Source organism: Leucopleurus acutus, assembly GCF_964270905.1.
Source record: "Leucopleurus acutus genome assembly, chromosome: 20".
NCBI classification, from domain to species: domain Eukaryota; kingdom Metazoa; phylum Chordata; class Mammalia; order Artiodactyla; family Delphinidae; genus Leucopleurus; species Leucopleurus acutus.
In genome coordinates this window covers 50,078,661-50,096,082 of record NC_139162.1, presented here as the reverse complement: position 1 = coordinate 50,096,082, position 17,422 = coordinate 50,078,661, and the positions used below count along the sequence as shown (strand labels likewise).

The window sequence follows — 17,422 nt, the reverse complement described above, 5'->3', positions numbered from 1 at the left end:
ACCCCCTTCCAGATCTCCATGGGGAATTAAAGTCAGAAGGGATCAAGGGTAAGGGGTTGGGCCCTTTAAATCCTAAGCTCCACCTTTGCTTAGAAGGGTCTTTGGGGAGTATAAAAGGGGGTGCAATTCCTCTCTGCTCCAGAAAAGCATCTGCTGCTCCTGTCCCCGGGCCCCCAGCCCACCTGTCTCCAGCTGCCCACCACCTCCACCTGGATGCCATGCAGCAGCCACCCTTCGACATGTGGAAGGACTACTTCAACCTGAGCCAGGTGGTGCTGGCACTGATCCAGAGTCGGGGGCAAGGGCCGGAGGCCCAAGCGACTGGGGAGCCGGGACCTGGGCCCCAGCTGGGGCAGGATCAGGGGCAGGGAGGGCAGGGGGCCAGGGGGGGCCTGGTCACCCTGTGCAACTTCTGCAAACACAATGGGGAATCTCGCCACGTGTACTCCTCACACCAGCTGAAGACACCAGAGGGCGTGGTGGTGTGTCCCATCCTGCGGCACTATGTGTGTCCCCTGTGCGGGGCCACGGGGGACCAGGCCCACACACTCAAGTACTGCCCGCTAAACGGAGGCCAGCAGTCTCTCTACCGCCGCAGTGGGCGCAATTCGGCCGGCCGCAAGGTCAAGCGCTGAGGGCCATCAAGTGCCCACCCCCTGCACCCCCCAGCCCTCCTGGTTCAATCCTCCCAAGTCCCTGGACTCCCCTACTTCCCCGACTCCCCCAGCCCTCTGGAATGTCTGACCCCCAGAACTCCATCCCTGCTGAATCCTGAAACAACGGAGGCTATGGGGAGCCAGGCCAGCCCCGCCCTTTGGAACTCTCAGCCCCTGGGGTTCTGTCCTGGCAGTTCTGTGGATTCTCGGTGCAGCAGGACCCCTGCCCCTTGGACCACACAACCCTGTGGCTCCTTCTGGGTCACGGTGCATGGATCTTTAGTTCTTCTGGGACACTAGCCCTGCCCCTTTGACTTCTCAGCCCTCAGGGTTCCATTCCTTGCAGAATTCTTGGACTCTTGGACCTACAGGAGCCCACTGTGCTCTCTCAGAGCAACCCTCAGAATTTGGAGAGCTGTGAACAGGCTGGCTTGGACCTTCCAGCCCAAGAACTTCAAGATGGGATGCTGACTTGAACCAGCCTTCTCCGTCTGCTCCAGCCACCAGCAGACCCACCGTTTCATCGTGGACAGCGCCAGATGGGTCCTTCCCTGCTCTCAGCAGCCTATCCATCAGGAGCTGGGGGAAGGACGGGGCACGCCTGAGGGGCACCACGTCTTCGCAGGCTTATCTGGGGCTGGAGAGCCTTGGAGTGAGCCGATACCCTTGAACTCCCCCTGGTTGTTCTTCCCATCGTTCACTCCGTTTCACGGCACTGGTGCCGGACACGGCAAATCACCGATGGGTCCTTTCCCCAGCGAGAGAGCGTCTCTCCGCCATCTCCCAACTGCCCCCAAGTCACCATAGTTTGTAAAGTTCCTTTTTTTTTCTTCCCGTTTTTTCATCCTCCAACAGTTAAGTCAACGAAGCTCCCACAGGAAAGAGGTGTGGATACCCGGATGGGAATGGCAACCGCCTAGATTTTATTTTAGGGGCAAAGAGAAGCCCCAGTCAGATTTTAAGTTGTTCGGTTTTTGGCTCAGGGCCGGGCACGGGTGTTGAGCTCTAGTAAATAAAAAGTGTTTCTGGTTGGCTTTGAAATCGCTATGTCTATTTCCTGCGAGGCTGGGGGAGGGAGAGTGGGAGATCCGAATTTGGCCTAAAACGTGGGAAGCAGGAGGCAGAGCAGGAAGGAGACCTGGGTCCCTCCCACGCATGTGACCCCCTTACATCCTCCGACATAGGTCACCTATGGACTGGTCCCCAAGTCCCAGCCTCCACCTTGACCCCAGATTCTCTTTCCCTGTCCTTCCCAGGGCTCTGTCCAGGGTCCCCTCCCAGCCTGCTAGAGCCCAGGTCTTCCAGGACCGACTTTATGGTTGTCCTTAAACTTTAGACTCCATTAGAGAGGTGACAAAAAGTATGGCTCCCACCTCGGGGAAACGCACATATGCACGAAATATTGCATATAAAATCAGGGCTTCTTTTATTCCATTGTTCCACACATATTTACTGAGCTCCTACTTTGTGCCAGGCACTGTTCTGGGTATTGGCAGGTACAGCGATGAGCAAAGCAGACAAGACTCCTGCCCTCGGGGAGCTGACATTCTAGTGGGGATGGGGGTGCCGTGACCATCAAGCGATAAATATGTAATATGTCAGGTGGGTGATAAGCGCTGTGAAGGAAAAGGAGTCAGAGTAAAGGGATGGAGAGTGAAGGAGAGGCTGTTTTACGTGGGGGTGTGGTCAGGGGAGGTCTTTCTGTGGAGGTGACGCTTGAGCAGAGTCCAAATAAATTGAGGAAACCAGGAGGGCATTCCAGGCAGAGATGGCAGTGAGTTCAAAGGCCCTAAGGTGGGATGGAATCTGGTGTGTTTGCAGAACAAGCAGGAGACCGGCTGAGTAAGAGATAAGATCAGAGAGGCGAAGAGAAGATCAGAGAGGCGAAAGGGCAGGCAGAGAGTTCAGAATCTTGCGGCGTTGGTGAGAATTTGACCTTCATTGTGCATTTTCAGACTCTGAAATCTGTGAGAGGGCTCCACTCTCACATACAGTAGTCACAGAGAAAAAAACAGAGACTCCCATTAAGGACCTCTGCTCACAGGTCCTTTTCCAGAAACGCAGCTCTGCCCTTAACAGAGATCCCCAAGGCCCCCCCAAACAATAGCCCAAAGGGACGCCCTAAGCCCGGAGCTGTGGTGTGCGCACGTGGCAGGTTGAGCCCTGGAGAAAGTGGGGGGCTGCATCGGGCAGGAAGCTGATGGCCTCTCACATGTGATGACGGAGGAGAGCTTAATAGTTCAATAAAGGGACGGACTCTGGCAAAGCGTGTGCAGCGGTTATGGAAAGCAACAAGGGGTGGTATACTCAGGACTGGGGTGGGAGGGAGAATTACGACGGGGGGACAGGGTGCATCTTACACTGGAGAAGTGAGGGGGAAGATGCTGAGGTCAGTCTGGGGTAGAGGATATGAAGTCCCTGGGGACATCCAAGGTGAAAGCGTCCAGGAGGCTGCCGGACACCTGATCTGGGGCTCTGAGGAGAAGACAGAGAATTAGTGATCAAGTTTTGTTTTTTTGTTTTTGTTTTAATTTAATTTTTTTGTTTTTTTTTTGGTTTTTTTATTTAATTTTATTTTTTTGTTTTTTTTTTGTTTTTGAAGGAATTAATTTTTTAGTGAATTTTCATTTATTTAGCAGCTAATTAAGTGGCAGCATAGCTCTGACAAGAGCTGAGGACACTAAAGGAGCTGCAGTAATAATATACCCTGACCTTGATCTCCTCCAGCACCTGCAGAGCTCCACACACCCCTGCCAATGGCTCCCTACTTGCAGGCTCCTGCAGAGCTCCAGGCCAGATTTAGACCCAACTCCCGCCTCAGCCCAGACTCTCATGGAGTCACAGCATCGCGGATGCCTCCCCTGGATGCCCAGTGTATTCATTTCCAAGGGCCACCATAACAAAGGACCATAAACTGGGCGGCTTAAACACCAGAAATGCATTCTCTCACTGTTCTGGAGGCTAGAAATCTGAAATCAAGCTGTTGGCAGTGCCACACTCTCTCCAAAGGCTCTAGGGGAGGATCCTTGTGTCTTCCAGCTTCTGGTGGCCCCAGGTGGTCCTTGGCTTGTGGCATCATCACTCCCATCTCTGCCTCTGTCTTCACAGAGCTGTCGTCTTCCCTCTGTGTGTCTCTCTCCTCTTCTTATAAGGACACCAGTCATGTCAGCTGAAGGACCTACCCTACTCCAGTATGACCTCATCTTAAGTAATTACATCTGCAATGACCCTATTTCCAAAGAAGGTCACATTCTGAAGTAGTAGGGGTTAGGACTTCAACATTATTTGGGGGGACTTGGGGACACAGTTCAACCCATAACACCCATTGAGAACCTTACACTCACCATGTCCTAACTGACCCCATCTCCCCAACCGGGACCTGAGCTGGAGAACTGGGTGTCACCTCCCTTTCCCTCCCCAACCTGACTGCACTCTGTACACTCTGTCACTGCACTCTGTACCTCCTGCCTCTCAAATGTCTTCCAATTCATTTGCACCCTTCCCACCATCCCTGCCCTGGTCCAGTCTCTCCCACCCTGCCCTTGGTCCACCCCTGACTTCTCCCTTGACTCTGGCTCACAGTCTTTCCCCCTCCCATCCACCCTCCACACAACAGCGGGGGTTCTTTCTAAAGCACACATCACACCCTGCCCATCCTCACTCATTCAAGCTCCTTAACTTGCCCATAAGGCCCGGCGTGGGCTGCCTCTGCTTCCTGGACCCTGACCCTTCATGGAGCACATGGTGGGAGATCATCTAAACCCAGCCCTGGTGGAAGTCAGCTTGCCACCCACTCTGCACCTGCTCCCACTCAGAAAAATATGAACAGAGAAAAACACACCATCAGCGGGACTCATCATTCTTTTATATCCAATTACCTCAAGTGATTGGCTCTATTTGTCTACAATTCCCTGGCCATTCAGTCACTGTTTCATGCTTTCTCCTCTCTCTCCCCTATCCTCAGCACCTCCTTCTCACCCTGACCTTGCTTCGGACTCTACTGAGACAACAGAAGGAACCAGGAGACAACATCCACATGCTCCTGACACTACATCACCACCTGCCTGCCTCCATGCCCTCCCCGTTTACTGTGGCTGAACAGCCCATGCCCCTTAGAGCACCCCCTACTTGTGCCTTGAATCCCACCCACTGTGCCCACTCAAGGACATGGCTCCAGCAATTCTCCCCTCTCTCCTCCGCAGCACCAGTCTCCCCGCTTCTGGATCATCCCTTTGGACACACAAACATACTGTGACATCTCCCATCTGAAATAAACCTCTGGAGATCCCGTGGAGAGATACCACCCCATTTCTGTGCTAGAAAGGATCATCTACACTGGCAATCCCTAAAGGCTCTCCTGAACCCACCCAATCAAGCTACTGCCCCCACCACACCACCAAAATTGCCCCTTCCAGGATTACTGATGAATTCCTTATCACTAGCCCCAGTGGTCAGTTCTCAGTCCTCATTGGACTTGACTTCTAGGCAGCGTTTGGCATCATGAACCCTTCCCTCCTCCTGGATTTGCACTTCTCACTTGGCCTCCAGCACAGCAGACAGCGCTGGTTCTCCTTTCACTCTCTGACTGTGCCTCCTCAGTCTCCTTGGAGGATCCCAGCCCTCTACATCGGAGTGTCTAGCCTCAAGGCCATGGGACTTTTTTTTTTTTTAATGTGGACAATGTTTAAAGTCTTTATTGAATTTGTTACAATACTGCTTTTTGCTGCTTTGGGTCTTCGTTGCTGCACGGGGGCTTTCTCTAGTCGCGGCGAGAGGGGGCTACTCCTCGTTGCGGTGCGCGGGCTTCTCATTGCAGTGGCTTCTCTTGTTGCGGAGCACAGGCTCTAGGCGGGCGGGCTTCAGCAGTTGTGGCTCGTGGGCTCTAGAGCACAGGCTCAGTAGTTGTGGCGCATGGGCTTAGTTGCTCCGCAGCATGTGGGATCTTCCCGGACCAGGGCTCGAACCCGTGTCCTCTGTATTGGCAGGCGGATTCTTAACCACTGCACCACCAGGGAAACCCACTTCTTTTCTATCTAGACTTGCTCCCCTGCCAATCTCTCCCAGTCTTAAATGTCATTATTCACTGATAATTACTAAATTCATATCTTAAGACTGGAACCTCAGGCTTCCCTGGTGGCGCAGTGGTTGAGAGTCTGCCTGTTAATGCAGGGGGACACGGGTTCGTGCCCCGGTCCGGGAAGATCCCACATGCCGCGGAGCAGCTGGGCCCGTGAGCCATGGCCGCTGAGCCTGCGCGTCCGGAGCCTGTGCTCTGCAGCGGGAGAGGCCACAACAGTGAGAGGCCCGCGTGCCGCAAAAAAAAAAAAGACTGAAACCTCTCCCCTGAAGCCCAGACTCAAATATCCAACTGCCTACCTCACCTTTGTACTTGGGCAAACCTGCACTCCTGATCCTCTTACAGCCCTTTGCCCGTCTTTGCTTCCGGCAGCTCCATTCTTCCGTTACTCAGGCCAAAGTCACTGGAGTCATCTTCAACTCCTCTTTCTCTCACTTCCTCTACCCAATTCCACTTCACCTCACCTCAGCAGCTACCACCCTAGTTGAAGCCACCACCACGACCTCTCACCTGAGTCCCTGTAGTCACCTCCTCACTGGGCCCCAGATTCCACTCTCGCTCCCTAAACTCAGTTTCTGCTACTGTTAACACCAGAGTCAGGGACTTCCCTGGTGGCGCAGCAGTGAAGAATCCGCCTGCCAACGCAGGGGACATGGGTTTGAGCCCTGGTCCCAGGAAGATCCCACATGCTGCGGAGCAACTAAGCCCGTGTGCCACAACTACTGAGCCTGCGTACCTAGAGCCCGTGCACCTAGAGCCCACGCTCTGCAACAAGAGAAGCCACTGCAGTGAGAAACCCGTGCACCTCAACAAGAGTAGCCCCTGCTCACCACAACTAGCGAAAGCCCGCATGCAGCAACGAAGACCCAACGCAGCCAAAAATGAATAAATTTACTTTAAAAAATAATAAAAAAATAAAACTACACACACACACACACACACACCCCATACTCCCCAACCCTTTTGCCTACTTCCATTTATTTCATGGTACTTATCACCTTTTCACCTATATATCTTATTAATTTTGCTAAATGTTTCACTCTCCCAACTACAAAGTGAGCTCCATGAGCGTACAGATTTTTGTCTTCTATATTCACTGCACCTAGAATTGAATAGGTGCTCAATAAATATTTGTTTGAATGATGAATGAAGCACTGTTTGTGGAATGACCTTGAGAACTCCAGCAGGATGCTAAGCTACAAATTTCTCAGTGTAGACTTAACTCCATCATCCTACCTTCCAGCTAGAACCCGTGTTCTAGGTTCATTCCTGCCTCCATGCATTTGCTTAAAGTCATGCCTGTGCTAGGATCACCCCTTACCAGCCAAAAAGCTCTCCCTCTTATCTCCCTCCCCGCGTGCCAGCCGTGACATGTGTGGACACGGGTCCCACCAGGTAGGGTTGGAAGGTAGATGAGTTGCTATGGTTACTGCACCCGCCTGGAGCCGAATATCCCCAGGGTGCCCCGCCCCTACGGGTAGTAGTTGGCAGATCCCGAGCAGCCCCGCGCAGGGGCGGGTATAAGGGGCTGCAAACCCAGTTTTGTTACGCTCCCCACCCAACCCACGCAGTTGTCATGGAAACGAACCGCTTCCCTCCAGCACCGTCTCCCTCCCTGTCCTCTAAGAGACACAGGCATAGTTAGAGGGCTGGGTGGGCTGGAAGACGGTCCGAAAGGCTAGGAAACCATTCGGTCCCATCACTCTCCAAGGTCTCTCCCTCATCCTCCAAGGATTGCTACGCCTGCGCAGAGACGGAGTCCGAGTACCAAAGCTAGCGGGGAGAGAAAGGCGCGCATGCGTGCGAGGGTTTTGAGCTTGCGTTCTTGTGGCATCAGAGAGCTGGGGAAAGAGCGCTGCGCTAACCTTGCGCCTGCGCAACTGCGGCCCGCTTACGGAGGCCGGTGGAGGGCAATTCTGCGCTTGCGCTCTGGCGGGAGGAGTGAAACCCAAGAGGTTCGGGCGTTGGGGGACCGTCTGGCGTTAGGTGCGCCTGCGCCTTGGCTCGCGGGGCGGCCGGGGGCGGGGCCCAGAAGGGGAGGGAGAAAGCCGGCAGGGGGAGGGAAGAGGCCGCAGAAGCCCGAGTCTTGACCGACGGGCAGGCGGGGGCTGCGGCGGCGCCGGTGAGTGACCCGCGGCCCAACTCGGTCCCCACCCTCCGTGACCCTCACTCTTCCCAGAGTCTCCCGTAGCCCCAGTTGGCCCCTCCTAATCCCGGACCCTCATAACCCTCAGGGCTCCCCTTGATTCGTGGCAATCCCCAAAGCCCCCACAATCCCCGCAGACCCTAATGCCTAATATTTTATTCTCCCAGTTTCTCCACTGTCCTAGGAGCCCCCAATTCACAATTATTTCTGGACTGCTCCTCTAAGGACCACTTCTCTTATTGGTCTTACAGACGTCCCATTGCCCTGGAACCCCCAGAGCGCTCCTCTGCTCCAGATCCCCCCCTTCCTGCTGCATCTCCTCTTCAACATCTCCTTATCCCCATCACCCTCGTGCTTCTTTGACCCCCGAGATACCCCCATTCTCCTTCCATTTCCCATCCTCCTATGCCCCCAATTCTCCTCTAACTCCCGCAGACACCCCCTCTTCCTTCCGCTTTTCCTCATTTCCCTCCACTCCTCCATACCCATACCCAATTAACATCAACTCCATGGCCTGGCACTTTGCGCCGCGCCAGGCACAAGATGAGCGCTCAGTCGGTGTCATCTATTATTAGGCACTCTGACGGACCCCCGCTGCCCGTCGCCTCCGTCCGCCCTTCGCCCCCACCCCTATCCCCGGGGACATAGGAGACGGTATCGGGGCGGCCGGGGTGGGGCGGGCGGCGCGGGGCCGCTGAACCCCTGCCAGCGCCGTGCGCCCTGTGCCCGCAGCGCCGGCGCCCCCCATGCGCCAGGCGGCCGGACGGCGGCGTCGGGGGGCGCCATGGCCTCGGCGGCGGCGGGCGAAGCGGAAGAGACCACCCGGCTGCGCAAGCCGCGCTTCTCGTTCGAAGAGAACCAGATCCTGATCCGTGAGGTGCGCGCCCACTACCCACAGCTCTACGGCGCTCAGAGCCGTCGGGTGAGCGTGGCCGAGCGGCGGCGTGTGTGGGACGGCATCGCCGCCAAGATCAACGGCATCACCAGCTGGAAGCGCACTGGCCAGGAGGTGCAGAAGCGCTGGAACGACTTCAAGCGCCGCACCAAGGAGAAGCTGGCTCGCGTGCCGCACTCCACACAGGGCACCGGGCCTGCCGCCGAGGACGCCTTCTCCGCCGAGGAGGAGACCATTTTTGCCATCCTGGGGCCGGGTGTGGCGGGGCCAGGAGCTGGTGCAGGGGCAGAGCAGCCCTCCGCGGCCGCCTCTTCACAGCCACCGGCCCCAAGCGCCTGCGCCCAACGTTGTGTGTTGTCTGAGGACCGCAAGGAGGACCGACGGGCAGGTGAGTTCCTTCAGCATCACCTCAGCAAAAGCAAACAGAAATTTTACTTTGTGCCTGGCGCTGTTCCAAGCCCTTTATATGGTTCATCAGATCCTCCCTATAGCTGTGGGAAGGGGGGTACTGTTATAATCCCCATTTTACACCTGTGGAGACTGAGGCTCAGAAAAGTGTGGTAATGGTCGGAGTCGGGAATGGAACCCAGACCTAGGAGGCTTGGCTCCAGAGTCCACACATGGGATCATCAGCTCACCCATGATTTCATTAAACTGTAGTGTAGGGGGAGTGACTCTGAAGGCAGATAGTCTGGGCTCCAGTTACAACTTTGCCACTCAACTGTGTCATTTGGGATAAGTCATTGCACATCAGTTTCTACATCTGTAAAATGGGGATAAAAAATGGTCCCCGCCTCAAAGGGTTGCTGGGAAGATTAAATGAGTTAATATGTGTAATTTGCTTGGTACATTACTTCCTTGCTAGCTATTGATATAATTACCAGTGCTGTGAAGCATGAACTGTTTCACCATTTTATAAATCAAAGACTCAGGGAGGTTTGGAAATTTTCCCAAGGTCATGCCCTGAGTAGAGGAGGTGGGGTGAGTGGACTACAAAACTTCCCACTCAGCCCTAACTCTGGATGATTATTTCTTCCACAGCTATTCCCCAGTCAACTGCCCCGAGCTGGACAGTGTCGGGGACAGAGATGTGACTGAGACATCCTCAGGCCTGCCCTTCTGGGGCTCACAGTCCACTGGGGGAGACAGACCCATGCATAGACAGTGATGACTCAAAGCAGGCAGGGCTGGGCTATGAGAGTCCCTAGGGGACATCTGATCCAGACTGGGAATTCAAGGAGGGCTTCCTGGAGAAGGAACCATCAGAGCCGAGATGCAAAGAGTGAGGATGAAGAAGAGACAGGAAAGTGTTCCTGGAGAACAGCATGTACAGTGGCTTGGAGACAAGAAAGCTTGGCCAGTTTAGGAAACTGAGAGATGCTGCCCAGTTAGGGGAGGGGAGGAAGGGAGAGTGGAAAGATTAAAGAAAGGACATGTTTCGAGATGAGATCAGAGAGGTCAGCAAAAGCCAAACCTTGCAGGACCTTTAGGCTGAGATAAGGAGTTCAATTTTATTCTAAGTACTATGGGAAGCCATACAAGGGTTTAGAGAAAGAGGGGGCACATATCCAACAAGGCAGCTCAGGATCATGGAATTTCTGAGAGGTTCATTCACCCACCCAAGGTCACACAGCAAGTAAGTAAGTAGAAGGGTTGGAACTTGAATATAGGTCGTGTCCAACTCACCGTCCATGCACTTAACCACTGGCTAGATGGCCTGATATATACCATATATATGCATACATATATATGTAAATATGTAAGTAGATTACATATATATAAACAATTAATATTGACTACGAGTTAATGGGTGTGCCAGAATTGGATCACATGTGGTTTAAAATAAAGGTCAGGACTTTGGATTTTATCTTGAGGGCATTTGGGAGGCATGAAAGTATCTTAAGCCAGAGAAAGACACAATCACTCGGGACCCCTGTATTCAATATGAATCAAACCTGAGTGTTTCTACCTGTGAAATGGCCCCATTGAACGAGCGTGGAGATGGCAAACTTATTACTTCAAAAGCTGTACAACCCCTTATTCATTCATTCAACAGATATTTATTCAGCGCGTATTCTGAGGCAGACACCGTGGTAGGTGCTGGGAATACTCTGAAGAAAGACAATTTTCCTTCCCTTATGAAGCTGACATTCTAGTTACAGGAGACAGACGACAAACAAGTAATCCCCCAAAGCAGAGTATACAAAGAGGTGATAAGAACTAAAAGAAGTAAAACAAAGCATGTTAAGAGGATAGTGAGTGATGGAAAGGGGGCCTCTGTAGAGAGGGGAAATTTGAGCAGAGGACCTGAATAGAGAGACTGAGCCAAATAGATGTCTGGGGGAAGAGTACTGCAGCTGGAGGAAACAGCAGGTGCAAAGGCCCTGAGGCAGGTATGTGCTTAAAGTGTCCTTGATTAGAATCTCACACAGAGATTACCCACTGTGTAAAACTCTTAAAAGAGGAACTGCTCTGATTGAAGGACAGGAACAGGGCCTGGGGCGGCCTGAGGCATCTTTGTTGACACTGGAAGGAGAGATAAGAACCATTTATCTTGTGACCTAATATTTGAATGAAAGAACAGTAACAACCACATTGAGACCTTATTATATGCCAGGTACTGGCCTATGCCCTGGCCCATGGTAATTCACTTAATGCCTGTAAGGGCCCTCAGGGAGATATTCCTTTACAGGGTTACTTGGTCCTATGTTCACACACATCCATTTACAGGTGGGGAAACTGAGGCCCAAAGGTTGCGAATAACTATGATTTTAACTCTCACAGTGGTCCTTACATAACGCCTGTGAGCCCTGTGGGCGTGAAGGCTGGGCCCCTTTTCTGTTCTTTTTACTCGGTAGACTAGAAAAGTCATATATTTTCCCAGGTGGCTGGAATTCTCATGCCCTTTATGAAGAAGACTCGCCACCCCACTGTCAAGCCCACAGCCCCAGCCCAAGGAATGGTTAAAAGCATAGGCTCCAGAACCTGCCTGGTTCAAAGTCCTCTTCTGCCATTCACCAGCTCTGTGACACCTCTTTGGGCCTCAAGTCACCTCATCTGTAAAATGGGCTAGTACTGATAGCACGTACCCCAAAGACTGGCTCGGAGGACTGGGTGAAATAACATAGGAGAACTTAGCCACTGCGCCCAGGGTCGGCCAGGGAAGTGTCCAACCACCGTTAGCTCTGGTTATTGTCTCTCTGCCAGCCTCTCTTACTTGCCCAGGCCGGCTGGCCCAAAGAGTCTGGAGCCCCAGCCTTCGAGCCTGGGGGTGTGGGGGGATAGTGATCCTGGAAGAGGGAACAAGATGTGCACTGAGGCAAGGAAGAAGAATAGAAAGGGGCAAAAGCTGAGGCCTTGCAGCCCTAGAGAGAGGCCTGGACTGTCCCCTGTGGGTGCTGCGGAGCTGCGGGAGGGTTGTTGCCAGGACGTGGGGCCTGGTGCCCAATCAGTACTGACTCCCAGGAAGCCACAGTTCTTTTCTCATTAAAGACAAAATTTTGTGCTGGACATTGTTCTAGGCGCTGGGTAAACAGCAGTGAACAAAAACAAAGCCCTGCCTGATGGAGCTGACATAAGGAGGAGGAGACAGACCACAAACACAGAGCGATCCCATGCCAGGTGGAGATAAGTGCTATAAAAGAAATCAGGTAGGGCTAGGAGAGAGAAAAGGACAGAGCTGCTTCAGACGGAGGGCCAAGGAAGGTATCTCCAAGGAGGAGGTGAGGGAGGGAGCCAAGCAGGTGTCTGGGGAAAGATCTTTCCAGGCTGAAGGAACAGAAAGTGCAAAGGCCCTGAGGCAGGAGCGGGTCTAAAGTGTATGAGGACCCAGGACTTCCCTGGTGGTCCAGTGGTTAAGACTCTGTGCTTCCGACACAGGGGGCTCGGGTTTGATCCCTGATCCGGGAACTAAGATCCCACATGCCGCCCGGCGTGGCCAAAATTAAAAAAAAAAAAAGTGTATGAGCCCCTGCAGGGAGGCCAGTTTGGCTGCAGTCAAGTGAACGAAAGAGAGTGAGAGAAGGAGTGGGAGACGAGGTTAGGGAGGCAATGGAGGCACATCGTGGGGACCTTGAAAACTTTGCTTTTACTGTGGGTGAGATAGTAGCCACAGGAGGCTTTTGAACAGAGAAAGACATCTCACTTGTATTTTTTTAACATCTTTATTAAGGTAGAATTCTCATACCATACAACCTACCCATTTAAAGCATACAATTCAGTGGCATTTAGTATATTCATAGCGCTGCACAACCATCACTACAATCAATTTTAGAACATTTTCATCACTCCGGAAAGAAACCCTGTACCTCTTAGCCATCAACCCCCCGCCTCGTTCCCCCATCTCTGCCCAGCCCTAGGCAACCACTAATCTACTTTCTGTCTCTGTAAGATTTGCCTATTTTGGACATTGCATGTAAATGGATCATATGACATGTGGTCCTTTGTGAGTAGCTACTTTCCTGTAGCGCATAACTGTGGTGTATTTTAGTTGGACCCCTGAGGCTGCTGGTGGAGAACAGACTCTAAGGGGCGGGGGTGTGGGCTGGGAGCCCAGTGAATAGTCCAGGTTGGGAGATGGTGGTGGTTGGACCAGGGTGGGGGCCGTGGAGGAGGACAGATGTTGGGTTAGTTTGAAGGCAGAGCCAACGGTATTTGTACACGAGTGGTGCCTTGGGAGAGAAGAGTGCGTTTTTGTCCCGAGCAGCTAGAAGGATGGAGCTGCCAGCATCTGAGATGGGGTGGCTGAGGGAGGAGCAGGTTGGGGGAGGGCCAGGAGCTCAGCTCCAGGCAAGGGGGTTGGAGGCATTATAGGACGGGATTATTGGAGGGGATATGCCGAGTACACAGCCAGAGGGAGAGCTTCAGGCTGGGCCCGGAAACCTGGGCGCCTCTGCATGCAGACTCTTCAAGTCTGTGAGCACGAGTGAGATCCCAGGTGAGAGGAGGCGGAGGAAGCCCCGCCGGCCTGGGGTTAAACTGGCACAGACCAGAGTTGAGACTGAAATCCTGCCCTCCTGACTGGAGAGAGCCCCCTACTCCCCACCTCCAGAAGTTCCCCCTTCTCCTACTCCAGCCACCCAACCTCTTCTCCAGGCCCTCCTCCCGTGGGGCCTCCCCAGGATCCAGCAGTGCTGCCTGAGGGGGGGCGGGGGGGCGGGTGTGGATGGTTCAGAGCCTTCTAGCATGTTGGCATTTACACTGAATGAGATAAGAGCTGCTTGGCTCGGCGGGGCCTCCAGGCCCTGTTCCATTAAGGCTGGTGTTGGCCACCAGATTATTGTTAAGTATTTTGTCTCTCTCCCCTGGGTCATGGGGTTTCTGCTCCAAGGCATGACCTGACTTAGGTTTGAAAAGGATGCCTTTGGGTCCAGGGTGGGTGGGAGGTGGGAAAGGGAAATCATGACAGCGTCAGGGGTCCCCCACATCTTACCTACATCTCTCTCTCCACAGATACACCAGCCCACAGCAAGGGGGGCTCGAGCAGCCCGGAGCCTTGGGCCAGACCCTCCTGCAATCCTCAGGAAGGGGGCTGCCCGGCACCCAAGGAGCGTGAGTCCCCGCCCCCTCCGGCCCTGCAGACCATCCAGCTGCCCCGCCTGGCCTTGTCTCCACCCCCCCCAGCCCCTCCGCTGCCACCACCCCCCGAGCCACCGCAACAGGTCCAAGTGGCACCCTCGCCTTCCAGCTCCCCCTCCCCTCCACTGCCTCCACCCTCGGCCCCAGACCCCTCCCTGGACTTCCTGCGGGCCCAGCAGGAGACTGCCAACGCCATCCGGGAGCTGGCCGGCACCCTTCGCCAGGGACTAGCCCAACTGAGCGAGGCCCTCAGCGCCCTGCTGCCCCTTCTGCCCGGAACCCCCGCTGACCCACTGCCCCCACCCCCGCCCCCACCTCCACCGCCCAGGCCTGTCTTGTCCCCCCCCTCCCCCAAGGTGGAGGTCACCCCAGAGCCTGTGTCCGTGGTGGCTGCAGTCGTGGACGGGGCTGTGGTGGCAGCCAGGGGGGTGATCATTGCCCCTAGGAGCGAGGAGGGGGCCCCCCGGCCGCCGCCCGCCCCACTCCCTCCCCATGACTCCCCACCACACAAAAGGAGGAAAAGTTTCCCTACACGGAAGAGGCGGGGGCGGTGGAAATCTCCGTGACATCTGCCGTGGGGTTCAAGCTTGTCTGCGCACCTTCTGCCTGCACCTCCTCCCCCCAGCTTAGCCCAGTGGAGGAGGGCAATGCACTTTCCCCATCCCAGCTGCACCCGGGCTCCCTGCTGCGGGGCACGAGCACCCTACTCCCTGTACTAGTTAGTGCCTGATTCTGGGGGGCCTCCTTGATGGGCCCCCCAGCCCTTATCAGTACAGCGCTGTCTGCCTGGCTGCTTTCCTTAACCCTGACTTCTAAGCCATGGATTTTACGTTATTTATTATTGCCCTTCGTGGGTTGCGGAGGGAACCTGCACATCCCCCTCCCCTAACAGAACTCCTGGCCTTGACTTGAAGACAACTGACCCACTTCCCCTACCCAGACTTTGGAGCGGGTGGGAGTTTCAAGACAAGTCAGAAAATGGATGCAGAGGCTATTGCAGTCTGTACCCTAGGGGCGGGTGGAGTTCTCACTGGTGTAGGTTGAGCCTTCTGCCTCCCGTTGCAGTCTCTGACCTCCAGAGCTCAACCCCCTCTGTGCTCCCCAGTGGTGACAAGATATCAATAAACTTATTTTTAATATAATTACTTGGGGCTCTGTCTGAGACAGGCCTGAAGTTCCAACGCCTACACCTGCCTCATCCCTCCATGGGCAGGTGACACCCCCTCGAAGTTTTAGAGGCTGGTGGTTTTCCAGACTTTTTTTTTTTTTCTTAAAGCCATCAAGTCCTGTGTTCAAATCTTATTCCTACTTTTTCATCCTTCGGATACCACCCTAAATGTCATCTCTGGGAGGACATCCTGGATTCCTTCCCCCAGGCTAGGGTGGGTCTGCTTCTTAGATTCTCTCTCAGCATCCTGTGGTCACTAAATGAACACATGCCCTTATCTATTTAAAGCCTGCTTCCCGTATAGTTTTGTGAAGGGAGGAGCTGCTTCTCTTTTTTACTCCCAAACTGGCTGCAGAGCCTGGTAGCAAAGTAGCTAATAGCCATCACCCTGGACTCAGACCTGGCTCAACCCCTGGTGCTGCCCTGGCCAGCTGTGTAACTATGGGCCCCACTGTCCTCATCTGTAATACGGGCATAAAGATTTAGGTGTCTTTGCTGCCTACAACTACATTCTCTTCATCCTTCAGGTCACAGCTCAAATATCACCTCCTCAGGAAAGCCTTTCCTGACCACCCCCCCCCTTTCCCCCAGCAGTTGTGAAAGAAAGGCAGTTAAGTAATCATTTGAGTAAATTTAAATTGAATGTCCCTCCATCACCAGGATGAGCCTTGTCAGGGCAAGGCCTGAGCCTATCTTAGTCACTGCTGTGTCCTCAGCATTGCCCAACACAGAAGAAAGGTTGAATCTTTTAAGTAATGGGAGCTTAAAAACAACTTTCATTTATGGTGCTCCTTTTCTGGGCCAGGTGCCATGCTAAGAATTTATTTGCATGTTTGCATTTTAACCTGAAGGTACCCAATGAAAAGCAGATTTTAGGGGGTCTCCATTTTTTCTTGAGAAGTTTAGGGACTTGCCCTAAATTTGTCAGGGGCCAATCCAGTCCACCTGAAGCCAGCCTCCGGCCAGAACTCCTGACTCCAACTACTGTTTACTAAAGAATGGCCCAAAGACAATTTTAGGCGATATGTGGATGGCCTTTTTAACTGTTCTGTGGTTATATGTGTATGTAGTTTTATTTTGTAAAAATGTACCTAGTACATAAAACCCATGATCATGCACATAATACTGCTTAGGATGAGGCAAAAGTAAATAGTGTTTTATTCACAGGAGTCAACTTCAAGAAAAATGTTAATAATACAGGTGGTAAACAAAATGGTGAAGCTGAGACTGAAATTTGGGTAACATAAAATCAGACCTGCTATGGTTGCAGTGGGATGAGGGAGAGTGGGGGCAGGCATTCCCTGATTAGTTTGAAAACTACTAATGAATGCAACCCTGGCAAGTCATTCAAATATTTTTGAGCGCTTAACACAGACCCAGGCCTAGAGAGAGGAAGAGGCTGATGTGGGTTAGAAGCTGGAGACCTGTCTCTCCTCCACATGCCCCCTCTCCAAGCCTGCCCTGCAGTGTTCCATCGCCAGGAAGAAAAAAACATGGGGGTCGCCAAAGCCTGCTTGGGCCTATCAGGTAGTAAGCACCCAAGGTTGGAGAAAGGTGGTCTGGCTCTCGCCCTCCCCAGAAACTATGTTGCCATCTCTGGCCTCCTTTCCGCCCCCCAAATTGGTGAGCCCTAGAGGGTGTAAGGACCCTCTCACCCGGTGCTCGAAAAGATCCCCCAGAAATTGAGGCGGGGGGGGTTATGGACAGCCAGCGGGAATCGGGAAGGCCTCCCCCAACCTCCTAGACAGCGGAAGTGCGTCAGTTTGTTCGCCCCGTAGAGCATTTTGGGAATTGTAGTGAAGTTGGGGTGGGGGGGGCGGAGAAACTGACAGTGTAACCCCTTGGAGACCAGAGCGCGCCCGCAGAGCTGGAAGAGAGGGGCGCTCGACCACTCCTTTTAGCA

The 17,422-nt window shown here is 53.6% G+C and overlaps 2 protein-coding genes across 2 annotated transcripts; both read left to right on the top strand.

Annotated features, from left to right (window-relative positions):
* Positions 1-218: 218 nt before the first annotated feature.
* Positions 219-635, top strand: NANOS2 (nanos C2HC-type zinc finger 2; the record flags this gene model as incomplete). Its single annotated transcript, XM_082862463.1, has 1 exon — positions 219-635. One exon carries the CDS (start codon positions 219-221, stop codon positions 633-635), a length of 417 nt encoding a protein of 138 aa, XP_082718589.1.
* Positions 636-7,813: 7,178 nt separating this feature from the next.
* Positions 7,814-15,493, top strand: MYPOP (Myb related transcription factor, partner of profilin). Its single transcript, XM_082862016.1, has 3 exons — positions 7,814-7,855; positions 8,612-9,162; positions 14,226-15,493. Exons 2-3 carry the CDS (start codon positions 8,664-8,666, stop codon positions 14,915-14,917), a joined length of 1,191 nt encoding a protein of 396 aa, XP_082718142.1. The 5' UTR covers positions 7,814-7,855; positions 8,612-8,663; the 3' UTR covers positions 14,918-15,493.
* The last annotated feature ends 1,929 nt before the right edge of the window (positions 15,494-17,422 follow it).